This window comes from Ylistrum balloti, unplaced genomic scaffold, assembly GCF_031769215.1.
Source record: "Ylistrum balloti isolate Yb309-2 unplaced genomic scaffold, AGI_CSIRO_Ybal_v1 Utg370238, whole genome shotgun sequence".
In the NCBI taxonomy this organism is placed as follows: domain Eukaryota; kingdom Metazoa; phylum Mollusca; class Bivalvia; order Pectinida; family Pectinidae; genus Ylistrum; species Ylistrum balloti.
In genome coordinates this window covers 1,748-22,938 of record NW_026782194.1, presented here as the reverse complement: position 1 = coordinate 22,938, position 21,191 = coordinate 1,748, and the positions used below count along the sequence as shown (strand labels likewise).

The 21,191-nt window shown below is 35.0% G+C and overlaps 1 protein-coding gene across 1 annotated transcript; it reads left to right on the top strand.

Annotated features, from left to right (window-relative positions):
- Positions 1-453: 453 nt before the first annotated feature.
- On the top strand, positions 454-18,460 carry LOC132552126 (kinesin-like protein KIF2A; the record flags this gene model as incomplete). Its single annotated transcript, XM_060216265.1, has 20 exons — positions 454-586; positions 2,246-2,340; positions 3,788-3,868; positions 4,558-4,612; positions 6,829-6,957; positions 7,579-7,726; positions 8,399-8,502; positions 8,778-8,940; positions 9,376-9,466; positions 10,312-10,378; positions 10,714-10,802; positions 11,797-12,014; positions 12,361-12,402; positions 12,648-12,694; positions 14,364-14,452; positions 14,669-14,779; positions 15,353-15,420; positions 16,690-16,816; positions 17,937-18,035; positions 18,388-18,460. Coding segments are annotated over exons 1-20 (1,951 nt in total), but the record flags the coding sequence as incomplete, so codon positions are not given.
- Between the last annotated feature and the right edge of the window lie 2,731 nt (positions 18,461-21,191).

The window sequence follows — 21,191 nt, the reverse complement described above, 5'->3', positions numbered from 1 at the left end:
TTTACATTCAATTAAAACGAGCTCCCCTACCACTCTCAACACTCACACCAACAGCCCCACCGCTTTGCAGAACCGTTTCATGAATCACATATTCAAATGAATGATCCCATCTAGTAACATCTTGTACCAGTACGCTAAAATATAGACCGAAAATCAACTTTAAAGTATATTTTTCAGCAATAAATGATAAATAAATCCAGTACGTATGATTTATTGACAACATCATATGCATATGTATTCGTTTCAATGTTGAGAATGAATGCTGTTATTTTGTAAGGACTGAATTTGACAAAAATTTCAATGAAAACACACCAATCAATAGAGACCGTGCGCGAACGGTGTGGTTCAGGCTACTTGGACCAAGTAATATTTACTCCGAAACATCGTGCGCATGCGTACATAGAGTTTGAAATTCTCAACGGATGACCCAATGGACATGTGAATATTCGCATGAATTTTCTCATATAATTAATTCTAAAACCAATTTTTTGGAATTTTGCTTCCTCTTCAGGAAAACAACTTTGTTTCATCATGGATATGGCGGGTCTGAAAGTCGGCGTTAATGTCGACATTCAGCGGACCGACGGTAAGATGGTCTGACAACAAATCGGGAGAAAAGTCGCGGGTTTCGTTGCTACTGAGAATATTTATATCGGAGCCGGGTATATTGCGACCCACATACTGTATGCTTACATTTTCAAAGTGCAATCTTTTCCCTGTATGCCATTCATAACTTTTGCATGAATGTAAAATATTCAAATCGGTTCAAATGGCAGTCGATTGCATCGAATGTTTTTTTTATTATTTATGTCAAATTAGGATTGTAATAGGCCTGTCATTTTGTGCACGTATTTGCTATACTGTGAATGATTAGTGAAGCTTTATATTCGGTCAATGTTGAATATAAGAAATGAAAACTGGAGGCAAATTATTGATGCATTATCATATTTGAGTGGAAAGTGTCAAGTAGCACTTGACGTCTGGTTGACAATGTCATTGGTTTAAAATTTGACATAATATTTGTATGTAAAGATCAAAAAGTGCCTTATGACATCATGTTACGTTACCTTATTTGTTCAAATTCTTCCCCGTCCTCCTTGTCCCAAATGAGGAGCATGACCCCTCATAGATTCTCCCTTGAATATATGTGCAATATTAATATTTTATGATTTGTAAATATAATATACTAATGTACCATTTCCCATGTATGATCAATTGATAATGATTGATTATCAGTGTTGACAACCTCTGTAAACTTGCCTGTTATGCCTGGTAAAATCTTTCCCACAGACTTGATTGATTGATTAATTTGTTTGCCAAGTACTGATTCCCTCCAATGCCACACCTTCTTACAGAAAATGGAAAGAGAATCATGTCAATTCATCAATTTATGAAACACATGAACCACCACTAAGTTTTACTGTAATCCAACAATGCTCAAGTGTTTTAAATGATGCAACACTTTTGACAGATTCTTTTCCTGTCAAAGGCAGCATATGTGTATATGTACATTGTTTGTGTTTTGTCACTAACTTTATTTTTCATCAGTATAAAAGCATATTGGTTAGAGAAATATGTGTCAGGGCCAGGGTGAGAATGAATACTTGGCATTTTCTTCATGTTGAGAGTCATTATCTGACTGCAAGGGATATTTAGATTATCAAATCTATTAGTTTCTTACCTCCTGACTGTAATAAATTTAGTTTTGCATTTGTCAAATGGCAAAGATTTGACAGTTTAATTACTACAAATTTGTACGTAGGCTATAATACGAAATTACAGTAGGTCTGTTGTTTCAAAATGGTAAATGAAACGCTACCTGCAGCCAAAATTAGGTGTAATATATAAGCAGAAGGATATAAGATAGTTTGCGAGTGATGTCATGGGACGATGACACATACAGTTCAACTAGTTCTGACACTGTCATTCCAAGTGGTAATTACATACAAAAATTTGGCAATCCAATCACAACATACTTACATACAAGACAGTGTTTTTGGACATGTTAATTGAAGTATACTTATTTGCTTGAGAAGACATAACTAGAAAATGACCAAGAAGTGTATTATTTGAAAACGAAATGAAGAAGTGGTAGAGATGTATAAGATATGCAACTCCAAAAGTAAGGCAAGTAACATAGCTAGTTTTTGACACTGGGTATCCCAAAAGGTAACTGGTACCCATACTCCTATATGAAATTCAACAATCTCTCTGATTTTTAATATGAGTTTAAATGTTTTTTAAGGTCGTATCCATTCAGCTGTGATCAGTGGTGTGAATCCTGAGATGAGGAGTGTCACAGTTGAATGGTTTGAGAAGGGAGAAACCAAAGGAAAAGAGGTAATAATTATTGGACTGTAGCCAAATAAAACATGGACTCTTACAGTGAAGATACATAAATTGTGTAACATATATATACAACCATGTTGTAGTACATGTATACTGAGTGTTCCTGGGCGAAGAACATGTAAACCTGGTATTTCTTGTTGTAGTACATGTGTGATTGGTATTTCTTGTTGTAATACATGTGTACTTGGTATTTGTGGGTGTAATACATGTGTACTTGGTATTTGTAGGTGTAATACATGTGTACTTGGTATTTCTTGGTGTGATACAGGTGTACTTGGTTTTCTTGGTGTGGTAAATGTGTACTTGATATTTCTTGGTGTAGTACATGTGTACTTGGTATTTCTTGGTGTAGTACATGTAAACTTGGTATTTCTTGGTGTAGTACATGTGTACTTGGTATTTCTTGGTATGGTACATGTAAATTTGTTTTTCTAGATGTAGTACGAGTAAACTTGGTATTTCTTTGTGTAGTACATGTAAACTTGGTATTTCTGGGTGTAGTATGTGTAAACGTGGTATTTTTTGATGTAGTACATGTGTACTTGGTATTTCTTCGAGTAGTACATGTGTACTTGGTATTTCTTGTGTGGTACATGTAAATTTGTTTTTCTATATGTAGTACGAGTAAACTTGGTATTTCTTGGTGTAGTACATGTAAACTTGGTATTTCTGGGTGTAGTATGTGTAAACGTGGTATTTTTTGGTGTAGTACATGTGTACTTGGTATTTCTTGGTGTAGTACACATAAACATGGTCTTTCTGGGTGTAGTACATGTGTACTTGGTATTTCTGGGTGTAGTACACGTAAACATGGTATTTCTGGGTGTAGTACATGTGTACTTGGTATTTCTGGGTGTAGTACATGTAAACATGGTGTTTCTTGTGTTATGGGGCTTTGACCAAGCTAAGATAGCTTACACATGTGCCTTTATATTCTGGGTATACTAAAAAGTAAAAGCATTAACTTATCACTGGCATGAAGGTCAAGCTAATAATTTTCTGTAAGATAATCATGTCAGAATAGACTAGCATCATCAACTTACACGTTCTATACATCACTTACTGTCTGATGTACAACCTTTTCAGGAAGTGTGAGGGAAAAATGAGAAATCACTTAAATTTGATTTTGGCATGAAAATCTCAACACTGTGGATGGGATTTTGAAGTTCATCAGCACTCCCAAAAATTTTGCTTAACTAAAAAGTCTTTATCATCTGGTGGAGATATCTCCATTATTTGTCATTTATGATTGCCCAGCCATTACACTTTGGTCCAGCTTGATCCACCTAAAATGTCATTGTTGCTTACTTGTACCAGCTAAATGGTTTGATATAGCCGTTTTAACCATGTAATATGATTACTGTTGGTGTATGGGGCCATATTAGAGAGGTGTTGTATGAAATTTAGTATTACCTGTGTAAATTACAATCAATTCCAGATTGAGGTGGAAGCAATATTTGCTCTAAACCCAGATCTCCAAACACCTGTGCAACCTGTGCGTGAAAGTCAATCCTCAAAGGTAAGTTTACAAGAGGAAGAAAAGTGCTTCATTCAACTTTCGCTCATGGTTTTACAAATTCTTTTTTTCTCCCAACTTAATCAACATGAGTGGATTCATATTTTGAATGATCAAATGCCACATTACATCATTGTATCACACACTGGGCTTGAATTTCGTACATTTTGAAATGCCACTGCAAAATAAAGTTGTATTAAGTGTATAATACATAAATAGATAAATAGACAAAAAAGTGTGGTTCATTTTATTGCTGTAGTATAAGACAGACTGAAACAAAAGGCTGTGCCATGGTGGTAGTTTAATGCTAACAAGCAATGTTTTCATGATTTCAGTGTATGTAAATTTTGAATTTATTAAAATGGAAGCTATTTAATGAAGAAAAATTGTAAATATAAGGATTAACTTTCTATTGTGTTCAGGTTAAGGGATAATAATAATAATTTAACAGTGGTGAATTTTGTATTACTAGTTATTTACTAGAGTTTAATTGTAGTTATCCCAGATAAACTGAAAGAAACTAGAAAGTTATACTTAAAAATAATACAATGTTCCAACTCTTTAATTTACTTGCTCGGGATGCAATTTTTAAAATTTATTTTTAGCATTGATTAGACAAACTTAGCACTTGTTGCCGAAGTATATAATATTAGAAAGAAGTACTTATTAACATTCTGACTTGTTTTAAACAGAGCTCCAGAATACCAAATGCACAGTCTGGAGATGGACCAAAAGCTGGTAGAAAAGGTAATTACATTGCACCTATATTATGCTAATGACTGATGTGGTCCACATATGGTACCTGCCAAAATTAGAACCCCCTAGCTGCATTTAGGATGGTAGCCATCTTAGAAATCCTGATTTCTACTTCTCTGTATAAAGAAAGGAATATCATCACCATTCATATGTATGGGGTACGGGTCACTGATGGCTGTAAGTGAAGTTTTGACCTTTCACCTGTAAGATGGTTTTCATAGCTGCCATATATTGAAAATCTTGATAGCCACTGAACTGAGAATTGTCTTGAAACATTACTTTTAACTTAAAATTGTGTAGAAAGGTCTGTTGTAATCAAATTAACTGAAAATTGTGCAGAAAGGTGGGTAGTGATCAAATTAATTGAAAATTGTGTAGAAAGGTGGGTAGTGATCAAAATTAATTGAAAATTGTGTAGAAAGGTGGGTGGTGATCAAAATTAATTGAAAATTGTGTAGAAAGGTGGGTAGTGATCAAATTAATTGAAAATTGTGTAGAAAGGTGGGTAGTGATCAAATTAATTGAAAATTGTGTAGAAAGGTGGGTAGTGATCAAATTAACTGAAAATTGTGTAGAAAGGTGGGTAGTGATCAAATTAACTGAAAATTGTGTAGAAATGTCTGTAGTAATCAAATAAAATTGAACATGATTGTAATTATCCATATAGCGCCAGCTGGACAGGAACTTTAGTATTCCTTTATTTATTGTGAAATAAATCGCTCTTTAGCAGTTTTTTGACAAGTCTAGAATTAAACAGAAATAGCAACATATTAGGAGCTCTTCTTTTACTATCAGTTCTTAGTTTAATTTTTATGTATTGTGATGTTTTGGGTATGTGAAAAACAACTTCTGAGAAAAGAAAAAAATGGGTCTGGATGAAGCCATATAGATTAAAAAACACCTATTCCAAAACTGTTCAAAGTGTTACGACACTATATTTCATTCAGATTTGAAGAGTTACCAAAAGTTAAAATGAATCCGTAACATACAAAAAATTGTACTTAATTTTCAAGAAACAATGTGAATTATCAAAGTGTAGTACCTATAATCTGATGTGGTATAAAGGAAAGAGACTTCGTGTTAAATGATGCTAGGATTTGACTTTACAAGTCATGTAGAGATTGAAGTAAAGGAAAGGAAGGGAAAATTGTTATTGGATTTGAATTTTTTTTTTTTTAATTTAAGTATTACCGTTATTTGTCTAAAATTCTTTTCTACATTTGTAGACTTTAATTCATTATTTCTATGCTGTTTGTTTTAGCCATCACATTACACATGTACTTGTTATTATAATTGTGCTGATAAATTAAGGTTGAATTGAATTGATAAGAAGATTTTTGATCCTATTGGATTTTGAGTATCTGATAGGAAAAAGGAGCTCAATATTGTGTTAAAACTTGGATAGATAAACAGAGTTCATTGAAGGTCAATGTTGAAAAGAATTCCCTTTACTAACAAATGAATGGATTTTTACCTAAAATTATAAAGGACATTATTGGATCTAAGACGCTAGATCGGCGGGGGCATGGAATTGGGTACAACAAGAATAGCTGAAGTGCAATATTAAATGGACAACATGTCTTTTATTGCCTAATCATGCTTCTACAGTTGCACCTGCTGTTGTACAGTACAGCCTCCATAATGCACAATTTTCAGTATCATTAATCTTTATGTTCTCGCCATTTCACAGTTGGAATCATACTGTGTTACCGGTTTTTGTCATTCTGTTACAGTTTCCTCTCTGCTCATTTACTCTTTACCATTTAACAGGCAGAACTTATAATTTTATTTCATGATGAATATGCTTTTATCAAGGATATGAACACAAAAGAATCTTCAAAGTTCTCCTTAGTAGCCTGACAATTTTTCGTTCGGATTCCCAACTAACAAATGATAAAGAGGAGATCTGTAGTCAAGAACTAAAACGGAAGAGGGAGAAGTCTATAGAAGGTCAAAGGTCACACACTTTATTAACGTCACAATATATGTTTGCCCACATTATGAATACTTTGGGAGAAAATTTTCTTACTTGGATGTCCTGATGAAGCCCACAGTTCTAGGCGAAACTGGTCGACAATACATAATATTAAATTACTCTAGACTTGTTGCAATGGTTATCCTACTTATTCTATCTTAATTATTTTATGTGATCGTTCTTTTATTCATTTTTAATGTAGTTGAATGTATCTGATTTTTCTGGTTGACAGCACCCCTTTCAGCAAAGTCAAGACGTAGCTATGCTGCCAATGCCCAGCCATCTGTAGTAGCACAAAATGGACAAGCGGATAAATCCTCAGACAAATCAGCAGCATCAGCTGCATCAAAGGATGCTGCAGGTCTGTATAGAATGTCTCAGGTCATACCCAGTATTTTCTAAAATATATGTCAGTAGAAATGGAGATTCTCATTTAGGACGTTTACGAGATGGTTACACTTTACAGTATTATCTCAAATTTGTCATCAGTCTTTTCTCTGAACAACATTTCTGCATATCTATGCTATCAGACAGTGCTAAGTGTAGATTTTCTGATGGACATTTAATTTTGTTTGGAATCTATCTAGCAGGACAGATACCCAGGAGACTCTTTACCAACAGATATAGCTAAATCAAAAAGGTTATATCCTTGTCCCTAGGGAATAGTGTTAGGTTAATTGGTTTTATTTTTAATTAATTAGAGACCACCAGCAGCAGTCTAAAATGGCTAATATTAAACCTTTATTGGACAGTTTATGTTAAAATGGAATATTTACATAGATGAGCTGTATCACAATTTATTTTTTACTTTAATTTTGAAGTACATGTATGTGAATGTTTTTTTCCTGATTAATGCATTCAACTGTAATTTATTTCGGATAGATCAGACTTTAAGGCCGTCATATTGCTGTTTCTAAGATTTGCGTTGAGCTGTCTTTGATGTCAGAAGTCAGATATAGTCTAATGACGGTTGAAATTGTAGCTCGCAGGAAATCTAACTGTGTCAAAGAGGTCGATAAGATCCGTTTGAAGAGAGAGGAACGCAGAGCCCAGCAGATCGCCATCAAGGAAGAAAGAGGAAATGAATACGACCTGAATGATCCAAACTGGGAGTTTATAGCAATGATTAAGTAAGAATGACCTCTTAAACAACTACAGATCTTTATAATGTGTTTTTAGTCAAAGGCTAAACAAAATCTGTATTAAATATCCTAGTAAAATAGTGGCTGTTTTTTCTATTATTTCAGGGTTGTTTTCCATATAAAAAATAAACTCATTATTAAGAAAAATAATGAAAATGTATCGGAAAGTTAATATTTAAAATTGATTCCTAACTGTTGATGTTGAAATAAAGAGCACCTGAGCAAGATAGGTCGATACATTGAGGTGCTGAGATGGTTAGCATTATGTGGGAGCACAATCAGTTCATATATTAATTATTGATGTCGATGGCTGGAGGTTATAGGCTTTAAATGTCTGCATGTCCAGTGGCAAGGGATAGTGGTTCTGCATGAATAATAGATGAAGTACATATCCTGGTTGGTCACCTAGGAACTGTACACAGACATATACCTAATATCTACTTCCAGTAAAAGCAAGATCGTAGAGGGAAGGATTAGTGAAATTGATGGGACTGCCATAGATATAAGTTTCAGTGTCGTATAATAGAATTGGCTTTGTATTTGTTGAAGGAACTTGCAAATTTCTGATGCCTGACATAAAAAAGGAATAACAACCTTCAAATGATACTTTAAAATGAAGTAAAATATTTCCTAATGACTTTAACCTGTTTTATTCCCTAGTGAATACCGTACAAGCTTAGAGTTCCGTCCATTAACGTCATCAGATCCTATTGTCAACCATACAATATCTGTTTGTGTCCGTAAACGCCCCATGAACAAGAAAGGTAATTTCTAATTTAACACTTTGATCTTAATGACAATTTTTTAAAAGTTGTAAATTAAATTAAATAAAAAAAAAAAATTAAGCATATGGCAATATATGATGTATATTTACAACTGATTTACAAATGAATTTAGATGTGAAGGATATCAGTGTGTTTCTGATAATCTGATGAAGACTTGAGTAAATTTAATTTTTTTATTACTATATGTTAATGAATTTTACGTGATTTTATGCTATAGATAAGATTTTTGTTTTATCTCCCTCTCTGTCCAACAGAATTGACCAAAAAGGATGTTGATGTAATAACAGTCCCTAACAAGGAAAATGTGATAGTTCATGAACCAAAACTGAAGGTGGACCTTACAAAATATCTGGAGAATCAGAACTTTCGTTTTGACTACTCTTTTGATGAGAACAGCACAAATGAGATGGTGTATAGGTAAACTTTGAAAACTACTTTTCAAGTTAATGTATCTATGATTCTGTATCCAATGGAACTGTGCTTCAATGTTACCAAAATGATTTCTCCTTGTGGTTTGGGAATAAACTGTTACTCTGGTGAGGAAGTTTATCCTCATTCTTGTGATGATCCCTGAACTAGTGTTTCTCTTGCATGTGACTTAAAGTCTTAGAAGGAAGACTCTGCTGTCACCTTTCCCACAATAACAGCGTCATTGCTAGTATTTCAATTTAAAGTTTTGCATTTTGATCTGTTGCTCAAAACATTTAAGTCCAACTTTTACAAAACTTAGTACATAGCTAGATCACATAGAGGACATTTCAAAAAAAATATATAAAAATCACAAGGTAGTTAAGTATTTGTTAAACATATCAATAAGATAAGTGATTAAGTTTCTTTCTGTTCTTCCTGCAGGTACACTGCCAAACCGTTAGTGGAGTGCATATTTGAAGGTGGAATGGCTACTTGTTTTGCATATGGGCAGACAGGGAGTGGTAAAACCCATGTAAGTAATGGAAGATATCACAATACACAGATAGTGACTAGTTCTGTCCTCTACACTAAAATTTGTTGGTAGGTGTTGTTGTAAGTAATGGAAGATATCACAATACACAGATAGTGACTAGTTCTGTCCCCAACAATGAAATTGGTTGGTAGGTTGCATGGCCTGTCCATCATTCTATTTTTTGTGAACACGCAAAGTGATGAAAGGATCTTTCTGAAATGTCAATATGGCTACAAGTGGCTCTCGTAAATGTGGACATTTGAATCTTGCAATTACTATATATCTTTAGAACTACTGAAGTAATTATCCAGAAACTCCATGTGCATATTAGCATGGGTCCTTGTGTATGCAAAATTTTGTTCATGATCAAATATATCAAAGATGGCTGCCAACAGCCATATTGGATTTCGACGATAGAAATTGTTGACTGCTATATCCAGAGATAATATGAAACTTTTGAACAGGTTCAATAAGGTTCCTTACTGCATGATTCAGTTTTAGACTGATTGGAAAAGCAAAGCGGCCGAGAGGTGGCCATTTGGAATTCAGATGATTAAAAGTTTATCAATATTTTTTCACATGATGCATTTGATACATTGTTTTGAATTGCATGTGTAGGGTAGGTTCCTGTTTTGTCCATAATCATGTGTGTTAAATTCTAAGCTTCACTTGCCTGTACAAATAAAATCAAATAAGAGAAGAAAAGAGAAAACAAGGCTGAGACTGTGATGTCCAATTCAAAATCAAAATTATAATGACTGTGGAATTTTGTCATTCAATGTAATGACCTTCAGGAACACATGTTCTTCAAAGATCCTGATGTATGACCTTTTTGTTACATTTAGACGATGGGTGGTGACTTTTCCGTCAAGGGACAGCAGGATTGTTCAAAAGGAATTTACTGTTTAGCTGGTAAGTACACACATTCAACAAATACTCAGAAGTCTATGTGTTTTCTTCTTTGGTAACTGGATTCATAGGTATATCAAGATGTGAGAGAAAAGGCTTCAAATCTAGTCCTGATTAAGTTACGATGATTTATAGCAAGTCTTTATCTTCAGAGGCATATTATGAAAATAATAAAAGTCAACAACATTTCTCAGAATATGGAATGATCAAAAAGATCAACTTTTGAAGTTAGCATATGGCAAAGAGTGTGTCAGGAACAGCAATAATCAAATACGTAGTACTGATAGAAGCTTTTTATGTTGCAATTTTGCATAATACAGTCTCACTTAAACTTTCAGCTAGGGATGTTTTCAAGTTGCTACATACCAAATACAAGAAGCAAGAATTGGCGGTGGGAGCTAGCTTCTTTGAAATTTATAGTGGAAAGGTAAGTTAATAGTAAGTTAATACATTGAAAGAGTTACCACTTGAAACCTTGAAGAAGAAAATTATAATGTGTCCTTATGTGTGATTGTCAACTTGGGATTTTTTTTTAACCCATGAAAGCGATTGGATACTAGTGAAGAATTTATGTTATTAGCAGGTATTCTGATCCAAACATGAAAGATAATGTATTTTGTCCGTGAATCCTTTGATTATAAATATCATCACATTTATTTTACACGATTCTGTTTTTGGTTTCACTTGCCATAAACTATCTTGTTTTTAGAAAATTTACCTTTACTTTCTTAATTTTGAAACTTGACCATGTCAATATTTGTTATCACTTTACAGTGCCCCTCAGATATTTTTCTTACTTATTTAATCAGCTTCTTTAGCTATTATGCCCAAGAGCTTTTTGAATATCCTTCCTTTAAATCTTTTGCTCCACAATTGAACTATATTATATTGACTTTGAGGTTAACTTTTGCTTGCTTGACAGTATTCTGACTACAGTCAGCTGGCTTTTGTTGTTGATAAATAATGAATCATTTCTGTAAGTGTTTTATAGTGACCTAAATGAAACTGTAGGTAATGGATGAAGGTGTGCTCTTGTTTGGTGTAAGACCACAAGTGATGTAAATTGCTCTGCTAAGAACTTTGCTTAAATGAAAGATATTAGTTCAGCTTGCTGATATGACAAGCCAGTTTCTTAGATTGTGTACCAGTTATTAAATCTGTACCCCTACAATGATGGTGTCACACAGCACTATTCCTGCTTATTGATATTATATTTAACCACTGTGTTGTTTAGTGTATTGAACAAGACATTTATTTTCTAAAATTCAACTGTTAAAAAATCCTGGGTTTGTTATTTCGACTTTAAACCAACAATGCAGCAAGTGTTGTGAGCACTAGATTTTTTTAACAGTTGATTATGACTGAAGTAAAAACAAAAAGGAAAAGCGGTCAGACATCATGCCAATGTGTTGCTTTTTCAGGTTTTTGATCTGTTAAATAAGAAGCAAAAGTTACGAGTGCTTGAGGATCACAAACAGCAGGTCCAAGTTGTGGGGCTAAAAGAAGAGCCAATATCGAATCCAGATGATGTCCTACGTCTTATTCAGCATGGCAACAATGTTCGGACATCTGGAACAACCTCAGCCAATCAGCATTCCTCTAGGTCTCATGCAGTATTTCAAATTATCCTCAGACGAAGGTATGTTTTCTTCAATAAAAAAGGATGTTTTACATTAAGTTTGAATTGGATGTTGTCTTGACTTAAAGTAGCATTTGCTTGTTGTATTGTGCTCTATACTTTAATATTTGTTAACAAATTTATCCTTTGTCCAGTTATCAAATGGAATAAAGGAGCATCAAGACATTTATATGAATTGGAATGTTTTTTTAAAACCAGGCATTTTCCCATTTTAACCTGTAGCAAACTGAAATTATCTTCCTTGTATTTATAGCAAATTCAAATTATCTTTCCTATATTTATAGCAAATTGAAATTATCTTCCCTATATTTATAGCAAATTGAAATTATCTTACCTATATTTATAGCAAGTTGAAGCCAACAGCACGACAAAATCAAGCACCTATACAGTAAGTTCTGAGAGGTGCCTTTTTCACAGTGATTAATACACCCTCACGCTATATGAATTTTTTTTAAAAATCCTATTTGTGTGCTTTACATCTGACCTAATCTCTGAATTCTTGAGAAAATTGTTGAATTTCCTCACCATCTAAAATAAAGACTCCGAGTGACCATTGCACTAAGGAAAGAGATATTGCAATTTCTGTTTGTGTGTATTTAATGGTGATTGAAAATGATTTCTTTGTTTTTTCAGGAATTCAAATAAGATTCATGGGAAGTTTTCACTGATTGATTTAGCAGGTTTGTACCTCTGTCTTTAAAAGTTGACAAATGTGAAGAGGATGTTATGATTTGACTCAAATGTATCTGTTTAAGGATGTTGATTTTTAACAGTGGTTTTTAATTTTGTCGAAATTTGAAACACAACGAAACATAACAAAGGAAAGAACAACTTCTGTATTGGCTGAAAATTGCAAACTAAATTTTGATTCTGTATAAAGTGCTTGCTACGTAAACAGAAATTTAAAGCTTTAAGCTGGTAGCTTTCATCCAAAAACTTTCGTTCCAATGTAAGACTTTGTCAATTTACACTCTCAAGTATTCTCTCAAACTAACATTTGTAGTGCCCCTTGGAAAACAAGACTTCTCAGATGTCAAATTTCCTGCCATTTATCTCTTACAGTACTGATATTGCATTACTGTTAGAAGACAATTCAGTTTTATAGCAGATAGAAATTCCCACTTAGCATTACTTCATCATTTTACGGTCTAGGTTATAAGCAAGTCCAGCAGATAGATTATCCCAGTTAAAAAAAAAAGTAATAAGAATTCAATAATTTTATTCAACAGTGATCATGTCCTCTTATGATTTACTCCATGGTCAAGTATTTGAACAACATATTTTCTTTGGCTTTTAAGCCACTACTCTGTCTTGTGTGTGTCAGAAATATGGTTTATAAATTGTTGCTGCTTGTATGTGGACCAAAAAAAGAATGATAGAAAAAAAAACTTAGGTAATTGGTGTGTGATAAATTCCAAGGTACGTTTTATTGCTTGTTAATGTAGTTATTTGTTTTCCTACAATATACACAATTTAAATACTTAGTATTTAGTGAATATTGCTCTGTGAAATTTTTCATGAAAAATTAGGTAATTTATTATGTTTTTGTGTGTACCTGCCCACCACATAGTTGTGACTGTAAAACTGAGTAAATGCTGATCTTGTAGAACAGTCATTTGTCATTGTTTACAGCATAGTTTGACAAAAGGCAGTATACAACTGCAATGAAAATAACAATCTCATGAATTATATTAATTGTAACTTTGAATATGGGTCCCAATGATATTTCCTTAACTTTCATAACTACAAGAAGGCATGGCAAAAGTTTGCAATAGACTATTGCCCACTGGGATCAATAGGCAGAAAAATCAGACAGGGGCCCCACCATGACAGCATACACACTGGTACATACACTATCAGTGAAATCTTAAATACCTGTACCAGTTCTTTTTATTTCATTGTTAAGTAATGTATCTTACCTGAAAGATAAAGACATGTTTCTAAACGGACATGAAATTCATCACTAGATCCTCAGACAATAAGTTTATCTAAAACAGCCACCATGCATGTCTATGATGTGAATACCTAGTAGTTTCAATACAGCTCACAGAGGAAGAAATATGGAATTATAGACCAGTATTCACAAACCCATTATGCACTAGGAAATTTGTTAGCAAAGGCAGTCGTTAATATTAATAAGTACAGATTCTGGTGGAGAGATTGTAAAGCATACTTCCAAAAGTAGCATGAGACCCTATGTATGGAATCTTTGAAGGCCCCAGACGAGTTAAAAATGCATTAGATAGACTTCAGAAAAATTTGTGCAAAATTCAGGTAGGTAATATAATTCTTCTCCTTAGAAAGGCTGTTGTTATAGTTCATCATATCTATGTCCATTGTTTACTTCAGGTAATGAACGTGGAGCAGACACGTCCAGTGCTGACAGGCAGACAAGGATGGAAGGTGCTGAAATTAACAAAAGTCTCCTGGCATTGAAGGTCAGTCCCTGTTTATTTATCTGTGTGTTGCTTTCTTGAAAAAAGTTGTGATGAATTGAATATAAAGGAACTTGACAAGGTCTTCATTGGAGACCTAGGTAGGAATTTGATTTCAGGAGATACAGATTTTGATAAATAAAAAACAAAAAGTTTGGGAATTGATGAAAACTGATATGTTTCTGTAGGTTTATTATTTGATCTGCATTACATTTGCAGGAGTGTATCAGAGCATTAAGTAGAAAAGGAGCTCACCAGCCATTCCGTGCTAGCAAGCTGACCCAGGTGTTGAGAGATTCATTTATAGGAGACAACTCCAGAACATGTATGGTGAGTGCTCATGTGATATTGCATTGGGGTGACAGACTGACACAATCAATTTATGGGAGACAACTCCAGAATGTGTATTGTGAATGATCATGTGATATTGCATTAGGGTGACAGACTGACATGATCATTTTAACATACCAGTAAATCTCCTCATATCGGGTCCAACAAACGCTTAGGTTTTCTCACATGTCATGACAGCATTTGCCTTTGTTGTGGGGCCTGAAAGAATATGTGTTCTGTCATTACATAGCTTATATAACATGCCAAAGCTGCAGCAACATCCGATCACAACTAGCACATCACTGTTTTATATCCGATTCACCATTGCTACATCAGAAGACAGCAATCTTAAGTTATAAGTGAAAATCTTGTGATTAGTGTAACAAGCACATTATCTATATAGTAGGTGTGCTTCCTCAAATGAAGTCATTTTTACCCTGCTATAGTGTTTCCATTGCAGCAGGGATTTGTCACTTCAATGTAGATCACTTTTTGTTGCCATTCTAATATGTATATGCAAATTTTACGCAGGCTGTTGGTTCTAGGCTATTGAACTTTCTTTCATGTTCCTAGATTTCCATGATCTCTCCTGGGATGAGCTGCTGTGAACACACACTGAACACACTCAGATATGCAGACAGGTTAGTACTGCCAAACAGCTGGAAATATTTTGTTAAGAAATGAAGGCATAGAGTTGTTGCTTTGTCTGTGTGTCTGTATTACAACAGAAACACCATGGGCTTGATAGCTCACGAAACCTCCACAGAATAGTTCTTACTCATATATCTACTTAATAAATTAGCAAGTTTCTATTTGTCATCAATCACGCTTAAATGGTTAAGAAACATTTTTCGAAATGTTGATTGCGAAATTTGGATGAAACGGCCTCTAGTAATTGAAATTCCGGATACTCTTATAACAGCTTGAGGCCTACAAGGAACCATGGACAATTTGTGTAACCTGTCTCAATAGATTATCTCCTATCAAACTACTTTAATGTCAAAACATTTTGCAATAAGCATTTCGCATTCTATACAGTATTTTGTATTAAGAATGTTGTACTGGTTTCCATATAAGCTTAAGACATTGCATGAACACCCATATTAGATGTAGTTTATATTGATGTCATAGTTATGTTCACTTTGTATTGTATGGAGGCTCCTATGCACAACAGTAATTTGATATCACGACAAAATGTATGTCAATTTTTGTCCTCAATTTCAAAATTAACTTTTTGGCCTTTGCTTTTTGAAAAAGAAAACCTGATACTTATATATAAATATCCTCAGATGGGGTGATTTTGAGATTTCAGGCACATAGCTGAGCAAAGACCAATATTCTTTTAGAGACCGATTCTTGATTGCCTTTCAAATTAGAGTTCTTCTTCAGGGTAAAGAAATCAGTGTCTCTTGTATATATTGCATGAAGTTTTTCAGAATATTATTATAAGCATACAGAAAAGAAAATTAAGAAAATTATACGATGCAATTTATTAGATTTTCGGTATTCCTCATAAACACAAGTAACAAGGATTTTTAAATGTGAAGTAATAATAGGATGTATGGATGAAGTTGGTGAAGACAATCACTATGAGTTGTTGATCTCAGTTAAATAACCAAACATTAAATGATCTACTTAATGATAGGTACTTTATCCATCATTGAAATATCAACATTACTGTTAGTCATTTTACCTTACCCGAGAAAGATCAACTTGATACAAGTGACAGCAGATGATGTTAGGTAACAAATGTTTCCTGGTTTTAAAAGTCATACTAATCTATATTTGGTATCAGGTATGATTTTTTTCAGTGTTTTTTTTTTCATTATTATTTAATTCCATTTTGATTAAAAGAAAGAAATAACTGAAATATCATGATTGTTTTGTTATGTTGACTGTTATTGTTTCAGAGTGAAGGAATTGGGGCCGGGAGGACCTGTAGAAGGAAAGCCATCAGAGGTAGCCCTTCCCAACAACTACAACCTTGGTGCTATGTCTCCACAGAACAGTGATCTACAGATGCTCAAAACCTCTAATGTAAGTAACGTAACAGTAATTGTGTACAATTCGCTGCCAATACCAGTACAGAATATCTACTGTCACTACTAGGACTGTGCTATGGCTGTAGCCTGTTGTAGGTCTTGGGTTCACCATACTCGTCATTATGTAGATACAAAATGTACTATTTAATAACCTGTTAACAGTGATGTTTGTTTTCAATGGCAATTTCAAGATATTGAGATAGGATGTGTTTACATTTCTCAAATGTCCAGGATGCCAACTTTTAACCCTGTGCATGTTCAACGAAAATCGCAATCAGTATGCTGTAATGAATCAGTTCCATATATTGCCTGTATACAGGTGCAGCTTTAGAATGTTTAACTGTCAAAAACTTATTGATGATTGATTTTTCTATTGCAACTACATACAGATACTATTTACATGTGACCTATATTATTACAAAGATGAAGTAACCATGATCACATTGATGTTACATAAATTCTTCACTTTTTGAAACATTTTGTGAGGAAGATGTTTGGACGGGGTTTTTTTTTTTTGTGTATTTGATTTTAGGGTTCTTGTCATACTTAAGTCAGATTTTTTGAGCTACAAAATAACCTGCTTGTATTGCAGAAGAATCTGCATTTTAATACTGACAAAGTATTGAATTATATTTTATGTAAGCACTTTCAGACAAGGTGCCAAATAAATGAAGCGAAGCTTAATCCACATCCAAAATCTCCTATTTTATGTTATACAGTGTAAGCTCCGCTAGCAAGTGTTTGAAAATAATTGAATAAAAAAAAACTCATATTGACAGTGATTTAGCCACACTTTATTCACTTCATGGGTTGGGATATGCAAACTACTATTAGCCCCCTCTGCTTGATTAAGAGCTGGCTTGTAAAGGCATACCAAGGTAGCAAACTTTTCTGCCCCTTGTTCTAGGACTCTGGTAAAGGAAATTGGTTATAATGGGCCACTTCTGGATCAGTCTGCAGGTGGTACATTTACTAGTTCATATTTTAAAATCCAACAGATGTCATATCTAACCCAGTTTTGTCAGAGGTTTATGCACGTTGTCCTGATCTGTGTCATGCATTTTGCATGGTGTTTCCAGTATACCGGTTGAATGAATATTCTGGGTTTTTTGTAGGAGGAGGTAACAGATGAAATGCTGACATTCCATGAAGTTGTCAACCATATGCAGGAAATGGAGGAAGAGGTTATTGATGACCACAAGTCTATTATAGAGGTCAGTATAAGGAGTGTGGTATCACTATTTGTTGAGAAGACTTGACTGAATCTTTCAAATATCCTATATAAGTTGTCCTTGGTCCCTGGTGTTACCTGCTTCTTTTGAGACTAATCATAAAAACAAAATAGCTGAAATGTGGTAACATTGGATTGTTCGGAAATATCTCCAACTGGAATTGGTTCTAGTCTGATTACTGTAGCTATTTTATTTCTCTTTGTTTCTTTTTCTTGTTTACTTTTATTACCAATGATTGATTCCCCTAACATGAACTATGCACAGTACTAATTTAACAAACCAGTAGATCCATGACAACTGATATAAATGACTTTGGTGCTTTCTTCGATTATAGATAACACAGAAATGGCTCGCTGAGGACAAGAAGCTGTACAAGGCTACAGACGAGGTGGACTATGATGTTGAAGGTAAATTTCTCTTTCTGTTTTCCTTGATGAAAATTTTGTTTGCACATTTACTAGCAACAACTGCCCAGTTAAACAAATCTTGAGTAAGTTAAATATTTTTTGTTGGAAAAGGGATGTAAATAAACAGGAAATGATACAGTTATATTAAAGCTGTGACTTGGGTCATAGGAAACTGGCACTTCACTAGTTCATTCAACCCAGCTGTATGCATGCATGTTTTTTGTTGGGAAAGTCTATTAAGTTATTCTGTGCACCATGAATGATTGTTTACTCAGTGCACCGTGAATGATTGTTCACTCAGTGCACCGTGAATGATTGTTTACTGTGTGCACCGTGAATGATTGTTTACTGTGTGCACCGTGAATGATTGTTCACTCAGTGCACCGTGAATGATTGTTTACTGTGTGCACCGTGAATGATTGTTTACTCTGTGCACCGTGAATGATTGTTAACACCGTGAATGATTGTTAACTCTGTGCACCGTGAATGATTGTTAACTCTGTGCACCGTGAATGATTGTTTACTCTGTGCACCGTGAATGATTGTTAACTGTGTGCACCGTGAATGATTGTTTACTCTGTGCACCGTGAATGATTGTTTACTGTGTGCACCGTGAATGATTGTTTACTCAGTGCACCGTGAATGATTGTTTACTCTGTGCACCGTGAATGATTGTTTACTGTGTGCACCGTGAATGATTGTTTACTCAGTGCACCGTGAATGATTGTTTACTCTGTGCACCGTGAATGATTGTTTACTGTGTGCACCGTGAATGATTGTTTACTCTGTGCACCGTGAATGATTGTTTACTCTGTGCACCGTGAATGATTGTTTACTCAGTGCACCGTGAATGATTGTTTACTCTGTGCACCGTGAATGATTGTTTACTCTGTGCACCGTGAATGATTGTTTACTCTGTGCACCGTGAATGATTGTTTACTCAGTGCACCGTGAATGATTGTTTACTCTGTGCACCGTGAATGATTGTTTACTCTGTGCACCGTGAATGATTGTTTACTGTGTGCACCGTGAATGATTGTTTACTCTGTGCACCGTGAATGATTGTTTACTCTGTGTGCACCGTGAATGATTGTTTACTGTGTGCACCGTGAATGATTGTTTACTCTGTGCACCGTGAATGATTGTTTACTCTGTGCACCGTGAATGATTGTTAACTGTGTGCACCGTGAATGATTGTTTACTCTGTGCACCGTGAATGATTGTTTACTGTGTGCACCGTGAATGATTGTTTACTGTGTGCACCGTGAATGATTGTTTACTCTGTGCACCGTGAATGATTGTTTACTCTGTGCACCGTGAATGATTGTTTACTCTGTGCACCGTGAATGATTGTTAACTGTGTGCACCGTGAATGATTGTTTACTCTGTGTGCACCGTGAATGATTGTTTACTGTGTGCACCGTGAATGATTGTTTACTCTGTGCACCGTGAATGATTGTTTACTCTGTGCACCGTGAATGATTGTTAACTGTGTGCACCGTGAATGATTGTTTACTCTGTGCACCGTGAATGATTGTTTACTCTGTGCACCGTGAATGATTGTTAACTGTGTGCACCGTGAATGATTGTTAACTGTGTGCACCGTGAATGATTGTTTACTGTGTGCACCGTGAATGATTGTTTACTGTGTGCACCGTGAATGATTGTTAACTGTGTGCACCGTGAATGATTGTTAACTGTGTGCACCGTGAATGATTGTTTACTCAGTGCACCATGCACCGTGAATGATTGTTTACTCTGTGCACCGTGAATGATTGTTTACTCTGTGCGCCGTGAATGATTGTTTACTCTGTGCACCGTGAATGATTGTTAACTGTGTGCACCGTGAATGATTGTTTACTCTGTGCACCGTGAATGATTGTTTACTCTGTGCACCGTGAATGATTGTTAACTGTGTGCACCGTGAATGATTGTTTACTCTGTGCACCGTGAATGATTGTTTACTCTGTGCACCGTGAATGATTGTTAACTGTGTGCACCGTGAATGATTGTTTACTGTGTGCACCGTGAATGATTGTTTACTCTGTGCACCGTGAATGATTGTTTACTCTGTGCGCCGTGAATGATTGTTTACTCTGTGCGCCGTGAATGATTGTTTACTCTGTGCGCCGTGAATGATTGTTTACTCTGTGCGCCGTGAATGATTGTTCACTCAGTGCACCGTGAATGATTGTTAACTGTGTGCACCGTGAATGATTGTTTACTCTGTGCACCGTGAATGATTGTTTACTCTGTGCACCGTGAATGATTGTTAACTGTGTGCACCGTGAATGATTGTTTACTGTGTGCACCGTGAATGATTGTTTACTGTGTGCACCGTGAATGATTGTTTACTCTGTGCACCGTGAATGATTGTTTACTGTGTGCACCGTGAATGATTGTTTACTCAGTGCACCGTGAATGATTGTTTACTCTGTGCACCGTGAATGATTGTTTACTGTGTGCACCGTGAATGATTGTTTACTCTGTGTGCCATGAATGATTGTTTACTCTGTGCACCGTGAATGATTGTTTACTGTGTGCGCCGTGAATGATTGTTTACTCTGTGCGCCGTGAATGATTGTTTACTCAGTGCGCCGTGAATGATTGTTTACTCTGTGCACCGTGAATGATTGTTTACTCTGTGCGCCGTGAATGATTGTTTACTCAGTGCACCGTGAATGATTGTTTACTCTGTGCGCCGTGAATGATTGTTTACTCTGTGCGCCGT